At 48.5% G+C, this 8,435-nt stretch overlaps 1 protein-coding gene across 2 annotated transcripts in view; it reads right to left on the bottom strand.

Annotated features, from left to right (window-relative positions):
- The window catches only part of LOC122561354 (VPS10 domain-containing receptor SorCS1-like), a 1,166,089-nt gene extending 1,157,780 nt beyond the window's left edge, over window positions 1-8,309 (bottom strand). For both annotated transcript variants that reach the window (XM_043713086.1, XM_043713087.1), the window contains exon 1: window positions 7,899-8,309. In XM_043713086.1, coding sequence (XP_043569021.1) covers window positions 7,899-8,150 — 252 coding nt within the window. In that variant the 5' untranslated portion in view covers window positions 8,151-8,309. The remainder of the gene's footprint in view (window positions 1-7,898) is intronic.
- Window positions 8,310-8,435: the final 126 nt, after the last annotated feature.

The raw sequence follows: 8,435 nt of genomic DNA, 5'->3' as shown, positions 1-8,435 counted from the left end.
TCCAGGCAGCATCCTGCTAAACCTCCTCTGAACCCTGTCCAAAGCATCCACATCTTTCCTATAATAGGGCGACCAGAACTGGACGCAGTATTCCAAGTGCGGTCTAACCAAAGTTTTATAGAGCTGCAACAAGATCTCACTGCTCTTAAACTCAATCCCCCTGTTAATGAAAGCCAAAACACCATATGCTTTCTTAACAACCCTGTCCACTTGGGTGGCAATTTTAAGGGATCTATGTACCTGCACACCAAGATCCCTCTGTTCCTCCACACTGCAAAGAATCCTGTCTTTAATCCTGTACTCAACTTTCAAGTTTGACATTCCAAAATGCATCACTTTGCATTTATCCAGGTTGAACTCCATCTGCCACCTCTCAGCCCACCTCTGCATCCTGTCAGTGTCCCGCTGTAGCCTACAACAGTCCTCTATACAGTCAATAACACCTCCCACCTTTGTGTCTTCTGCAATCCTTCAATCTCCTCATCCAAGTCATTAATAAAAATTACAAAGAGTAGAGGCCCAAGAACAGAGCCCTGTGGAACACCACTCACCACTGACTTCCAGGCAGAATACTTTTCTTCCACTACCACTTGCTGTCTTCTGTCGACCAGCCAATTCTGTATCCAGACAGCTAAATTTCCCTGTATCCCATTCCTCCTGACCTTCTGAATGAGCCTAACATGGGGGTAATGGTGAAAGTATCAGCACTACATGTTGTGCAGTCATCAGTTGTTTCACATTGACTAGCTCAAGGAACAGTCAACTTATAAAATAATGAAAGGGGAAGGTTGATAGTCTACTGGGTGTTGTGCCTCAAGAGACACAAAAAAATGCAGATTGGTTTGGATGTGATCACTGCTCAGGTAAATGTTGCACAGTGAGAACTGCTGGCTCATATCCAACATTGAAACAATTTATAGCCCAGATACCTGAAGGCAGGTCACTATGAACACTACGTGGTTTGCGTCTACAGTAACATCAGGTAATTAGCAATCCCAATTCTGTCTTAAGATCATAACAAACAGGTCCAAATCAGAGAAGCATCACATTTTCCTCTGGCATGAAGAGAAATTCTCCAACATCTCCTCTTTGCATCTCTATCTTCCTGGTGATGCCTTATTCTGTGATAGGGTCTCACAAATGCTTCCTAGAACTCAACTAAATTGGTATCTTAATCTATTTGACAACAGATAGAATGGTTATTTCACTGCAGGAAAAGTGATAGGCCATTCTGTCTGTAATCAAATCCATTCCAAAATCATTTTGCTCTACCCATTGATGAAACAAGGCAAGATTTAATGGAATAAACTAAGAGCAGAAATCAACAAGAGGATATAAAAGGAGAGAGCGCTTTGATTCAACTGGGGATTGGTCTTTATTTATTGCAGTAAATATATTGACGTTGCAAATGGAAATAGAATTCCATCTATTTCTAACTGAACCAGTGAAAAGTTTCCTTCCTGAAGGAAAATAAAACAGTAAAATTTTAACCAAACCAATGATGGCCCTTCCAACAGTATGAACTGGCTGTCTTTGACAAATTACTTCTCACTCCCTGTAGTGTGCAGTTTGCATCAACAGATAGCATAGCAAAAGAATGTTCATGCTTGACTACAATTGACAATATAGTAATTACGCGAATTGCATTTATCTACACTTGTCTACTGACAAATTCCTCTGCTGGTGTTTCAACTAATGTTTCAATGACATAATATCATTACTTACTTTGAAAATGTACGACAAGCCCCAGCATTAATGGATGAGATAGGCATTTATTCCAGAGTTTTTGCACACCAGGGATTGGAGGCTATTGCTAAACCCAAGTTCTTAAATCAAGGAAAATCAAGTCTTGCTAATCACTGCATGAGATGAGTACAGGCACATAGGTTCCCTTTTACTGTCAACAGTTTTTCTTTCTACTGTAAGATCCTACAGCTGCAGCTTTGAAGCAGAGTAATGAGACCAGGCATCATCTTTAAAGATACCTGGAATATATTACAACAGTGCTCAATTCATGTCAGATGTTGGTGGTTGATTTAAATACACGCTAGTCTCACCAAACGGCACAAGTGGAACACTACAACCGTCCATATATTTGTGCATGAATAACAAACCTTTACAAACGTTCAAATTATCATTGCTTTCACAAAGAACATTATGCAACTTTCATCGTGTGCAAGTTGGTAATGAATTTCTGATGAAAATATCATTAACCTGAAAGGTTGTTAACTCCATTTGTCTCTTAGTTTTTGTTTTCAGAAGTTGGAAATGCTACTTGTCAACTATATTAAAAAGAGTGGAACGGTGATAATTAACTCTGGGGCTGATTTGGGAGGGGGAGGGTGGTGTCAGTACTGAGGAAGTGATCGAAGCAGTAGATAAAGTGATTGAAAATGCTCAAATGCTGCCTGTTTAACAGCACTGTGGGTATGTGTACACCTCCTAGGACTGGTTCAAAAAGATCAGCACCATTCAGGACAGGCCAGCCAACTGGACTGGCACCCTACTCACTGGACTGACACCCTACCCATCACCTTGCACTTTTGCTCCCTCCGTCACTACCATTCAGTGGCAGCAGTGTATACCATTCAGATGGTGCCATGCAGAAATTCACCAAGCCTCCTTCGAAAGCACATTCTGAATCCAATATTTCTAATGTTCAGAAGGACATGGCAACAAATGCTTGGGGAAAAAAATCACCATCTGCAGGTCCACACCCCCGAGGCCACACACCATCCTGACTTTGAATGATGGGGCCATTCCATAGGAACAGGAGTAGGCCATTCAGCCCTTTGAGGAGATAGTGAGGGCTGCAGTTGCTAGGGAGTCAGAGTTGATAAAGTGTGGCCCTGGAAAAGGCACAGCACATCAAGCAGCATCTAAGGAGCAGGAGAGTCAATGTTTCGGGCATAACCCTTGTGGACTCTGTTGCTCCTCAGATGCTGCCTGACCTGCTGTGCCTTTTTCCACTTGCCATTGGCCCATATCCCTTCATATCTTTGCTGAACAAAAATTAAGACTTAAGATTAACAACTGATCCACTGCCGATTGGGGAAAGAGTTCCAAACCTTTCTCACCCTTTGTGTGTAGAAGTGCTTCCTCACATTTCTCCTGGACGGTTTGACCCTGGCATTGTGTGAGCGATAGTTGGTCAAATGATGATTCCCCTCCATCTCAGTTAAGGCAATTAAGGATTTCTAATAAACACTGAGCCAGCCACAGACACCCACATCCCATAAATGATATCTGTTTTTAAAAAGTGATTGCCTCAATTATTTAATTTTCTACAATGTTGAGGAGAGTACCGATATCTCTTCCTATCCCTCTTCAGAGAACCTGGGAGGAACAGACCGACTGAGGGTCACAAAACAGCGACAGTAAAATAAATGTACTGCTCCAAGGGGGTGCATTTTGATGTATACAACCATCAATCATAAGTTTTACTGGTATTGTTTCTTCTGGTCATTTGTAATGGTCTGCATCGATTTACAGGTGACCAGTTATTGCCAATTTGCCAACAAATACATCCGGAGACTTAATCCGTATCTGTCCAGCAGCCTTTTTAAAAGAGACATTCACGGTATCTGTGTATTTTCATTTCAGTTGAACTGTACAGCTCCGGGGCGGGGGGACTTTAAAATTCAGCAAAATTGTGAGCTCTTGCGTGTGTCTGGCGTTGGGGGAGAAATGCGTGGCTTAAGAAAATGATACATGTGTCGACTGTACATCACAGCCCCGCGCCTATCACCAAAACACACATCCACTGCCATTAAAAACACATCAAAATTCGGGATCAGACGGTGCGAGCTGCAGCGCTCTCTCTGGCTGAACTTGTCTGGGGGTGAAAAGCCGCTGGGTTCTGTTGGATTAAAATCACCCTGTTCCCTCTGCAGGGTTACAGAGCCTCTCCCTCGCTCAACCATCTCACACAGACAGCATGCAGCCCGCTGTAAGAGCCCGCTGCACTGGGGGAAAGGGTCGGGGGAATGGGGCAATGTTAAAGCAGTTAAACCACCTGTTCTCAGTAAGCCATAATGTGGAGGTGCTGGTGTTGGACTGGGCTGGACAAAGTCAGCAGTCACATGACACCCAGGCTATAGTCAACAGGTTTATTTGAAAAGTGCTTTAATTCTGTAATTTTCTACAGCGTTTAAGAGAGTACTGATACCACTCCCTATCCCTCTTCAGAGAACCTGGTAAGAAGTCACTGACTGAGGGTCACAAAACAGTGACAGTAAATACTGAACTGCTCAATGGGAGTGCGTTTTGAAGTCTACAAAACATAAGTATACACAACTTTCAAATAAACCCATTGGACTATAACCTGGTGTCGTGTGACTTCTGACTCACTAACTTTGGTCGCTGCTCCGTGAGTGAATAGCAGAAGCGGGTGTTTGTGTGTTTAATATTTTCAACGAGGCGGGAGAACAGCAGGTAACAGAATAAACCCACATTCCATCTCGTTAGCCAATCTCTGCTAAGCGTGAGCCCAAGGTTATCCCTTTCGGTCAATCCTAATACAGGAACCATTCCTGGGAATCTCGTTAACCCTATCTCTCTCTGTACAGACTCGTCCCTGACATTTAAAGTGTTGAGCCGTTCGGACAAGCCGCCGCATTTTTAAGTACAGGGGTTAGTAAGCGGTGATATGGCCTGATGACGGGTCTATCTAACCAGCAGCACTGGGATATCACTCTCAGTGAGAGAGACCGGGAACCCCCAGGGTTCTCCGGGACTCTGGGTTTTGCTCGGGTACAGTGAGGGGCTCCAGACCACCCTTTATCTCAGGTCACTCCAGGCCTGTACCCGAGAGAATGGAAACGTGCAATTCTGCGGCCGGTCCACCTCCCGGTTTTCACTGCTCTCTGAAACCTGCCTCTTCATCTGAGAATAGCGGGCAGACCGCAAAACTCATTCATTCGACTCAGCTCAGGATCAGTGCAGTGCATTCATCCGCCTGGCTCGTCCCCGTTTCCACCTGGCCCTTCCAGGTGGGGGGAGAGGTGAGGTGCTGGGATACTGGGGAGGCAGGAAAGGGAGCAGAAAGAATTATGGAATCCCCACAGTCCGGAAACAGGCCCTTCGGCCCAACAAGTCCACACCAACCCGCTGAAGAATAAGCCACACACACACACCCCGCTAACTAATGCACCTAGCTTCAATCTCCCTGATCACGATGGGCACCCTGCACATCTTTGGACTGTGGGAGGCAGACACGGGGAGAATGTGCAAACTCCACACAGTCACCCGATCGAACCTGTGACCCTGGCGCTGTGAGGCAGCAGTGCTAACCACTGAGCCACCGTGCCGGCCTGAGCTCCCATTAATCCCCCTCCCCCCTCACTCCCTGCCCAAATATTCGGAATAACGGGAAGTAAATACCCGATGTAAACCAACAAAAACATATTAAAACATTCCCGGCTGAACCTCACCCAGTGTTAAATGTTTGGCTCTCAGTCCAAGATATAAATAACAGTGACACGTCTTTCCAGTGGGTTAGAAAAGAGTTGAATGACCTTATAGAACTCGCCTGCAGCACACAGAGGGGTTACCCTGGAGGAGACAAAAGGAGGGAGTGTTGCTGCAGCTTCCCAGACCAAGCTGGGGCTGGTGACTTGGGAAAGGACAATAGCGACATTATTATCCAACTTGGCCCAGGCTCAAGGAGCCAAGGGACAGTGAACTGCTCATTGGTGAGCTGGAGCGGAGTTGGCCCCAGAGGGAATTGGCAGTTGCCATCCCTGCTCTCCTCCGACTGGTTAGCTTACCGAGTGTAAAAGTTAGCGTTCAGGACGCAACTTCAACACTTAACAAGCAGCGTGAATCCTACAGCTCTGTAACTCAAGGGGAAGGGGGGGGGGGGAGTGTAAAACTTCAGAGAAAGGACAGTGAGAGAGAGACAGAGAGAGATTGGTGGAAAGGACGCCTGGCATTTAATGCTGGGAAGTGGGACATGATTGGTTCAGTTGTGAAGAACTCAAAATGACAATGTACAGGTTCAGTTCTAAAGTGAGTACAGGGTGGTTGTATATAACCCGCCTTGCTCCCCTCACTCACCTGGGAGCACAGGTAGTGAAATCTAGAACATAACAGCACAGTACAGGCCCTTCGGCCCTCGATGTTGCGCCGGCCTGTGGAACCAATCTGAAGCCAATTTAACCCTCACTATTCCATTCCATTAACATCCATATGTTTGTCCTATGAGATGCCCACGGGCTGCATTCACCGAGGAACAGGGAATTGCAGTAAGGAAGTCATGCCCAACTTACACTCTCACATGAGAGTAGTGTGTCCAGTTCCGGACACCACTTTCTGAAGGGCTGTGGACAGACAGGATGGTGACCTCAGGGCTGCGCAAGTTCAGTTGCTCTGAGTACACAAGCTGGGGTTGCTGTTCGGGACCAGGTTTGACCGAGGGTGATCAACATGAGGGATCGGGACGGTGTAGTTGGAGAGAAACTGTTTCCATTGGCTGACGGATCCAGCAGAAACCTGGTCCATCCAGCGGGGACCCTGCTGCATACAGGGGCTCTGGGGTTACCGAGTATCTCCGTCATGTACACAGGGCCAGTTGGGGAGGCTTTTTTACGGGAATCAGATCATTTTCTACAACGGGAGGAACACGGGGCTCAGGGGCCAGAGCAAGGAGACGGAGACGAATTCAGAGTCAGAACCGGATGACACTCTGCTGTGACTGTTCCTAGAATCCTCTAATGTGGAGGGGGCCCTTACAAAGGCAATCTCTCAGTGTCACCTCCTTTAGAAAGGGAGGGGATGGAGGGTTGCTGCTAGCTGATAAACACCGGAATCTCTGTCCCCGTTTGGAAACCAGGGCACGGGGGCCCCGCGTGGAATATTCTGGGGAGGTAGCCCCCAAACGGCGTTTAACATTCCGAACCCCAGCCCGTGTGTGCCTCTGTGTGTGTGTGTGTGTGACCTTGTGTGTGTCAGTGCCTGTGTCTCTGAGTCTGAGTGAGTCTGCATGTGAGTCTGAGTCTGTGTGTCTCTGTGCCTCTCTGTGAGTCTGTGTGTCTCTGTGAGTCTGTGAGTCTGTGTGTCTCTTTGTGTCTCTGTGAGTCTGTGTGAGTCTGAGTGAGTATGTGCGAGTATGTGTGTCTCTGTGAGTGTGTCAGTGTCTGTGTGTCTCTGAGTGTGAGTCTGAGTCTGTGAGTCTGTATGTCTCTGTGTGTCTGTGTGAGTCTGAGTGGGTCTCTGTGTGTGTGTGTCTCTGGGAGTGTGTGTGTGCGTGTGTCTCTGGGAGTGAGTCTGTGTGTATGCCTGTGTGTGTGAGTGAGTGACAGACAGGATCCTGGTCACTGCTGATGGGGGCAACATGAAAGCGCGTGTTTCCAAACAAACCTTCCCACCTTCCCCCTTCCCCGGTGGAGAGAGGGTCCCGTTGAATGAAGAGAGACCGCCGGAATTGAGGGACACCTTATCCATCACATCCCTTCATTGTTTCCCTCGGCCGCGTTCGCCACGCTGAACCCAGAGTGACAGTCTCTCTCTCTCTCTCTCTCTCACACACACGCACAGAACAAGTGAATTGCCGGCGGAGTGCACACGGTAAGGACAGGCTGGAGTTGTCACATTCTCAGCACAGAGTTTGGGGAGATACTGTACCATTCCAGCCGACCGCTCACAGTCGCCACAGAGACGAGCCGCAGACACTCACATCCCAGACAGTTCACAAAGCTGCTTCCCCACATTTCCCCGGGATATTGCCGATAGTTTCCCTCAGGAAGAGCTCGTCCCAATCCCTTTCCCAAACCTGCCCGCACTGTCCCCGTCCAAACTCGGGGTAACAGTTCCCGGCTGAGTGTGAACCCTGGAAGTCGCTGTGTTCCTGTCCGCGGACGCTGGCCTGGGGGGTGCCAGGGGGGTTTTATTTTACTTACACTGCTGTTTTGTCCGGACCAGTGGACCATCGCTTGGTTGTGAGCCGAGTCCCCGCTCAGTGCGAACGTGGTGCTGGTCAGCTTCAGCGGCCGGGAGTCACCTAGACCTCCGCCTCCTGCTCTGCCCGCTCCTGGGGCCGGGGACAAATCCAGGGCTGGGGCCAAGCTGCAGCTCAGAGCCGCCACCAGGCTCCAGGGTAATATCCAGGGTGGTCCCGAGCAACCCCGGGACGGGGTTAAACTGGTCCTCATCTTCCAAGCCCCACCTCTCCCGGAGACAGCAGGAGCTGGGGAGACACTGAGGGACACTCTGCCCCCTTGTCTCGGGGTCTCCCTCTGTGTCTGTGTCTGTGTCTGTGTGTGTGTGTGTGTCCCTGTCTGGGTGTCTGTGCTGGATGGGAACACACACACTCTCACTCTCTCCGCTCACCAGCCGGGCTTTGAGGAACAGCGCGCCAATGGGAGAGCAGGGATTGGCCTGGGGTGGGAGGGGGAGGGAGGAGGCAGGGAGCGTGTTGCGGCCACTCGGCCCAGGGG

The sequence above is a fragment of the Chiloscyllium plagiosum genome, chromosome 22 (assembly GCF_004010195.1).
Source record: "Chiloscyllium plagiosum isolate BGI_BamShark_2017 chromosome 22, ASM401019v2, whole genome shotgun sequence".
NCBI lineage: Eukaryota > Metazoa > Chordata > Chondrichthyes > Orectolobiformes > Hemiscylliidae > Chiloscyllium > Chiloscyllium plagiosum.
Note: the sequence above shows the minus strand (reverse complement) of the source record. Positions and strands in the feature narration are given on the sequence as shown.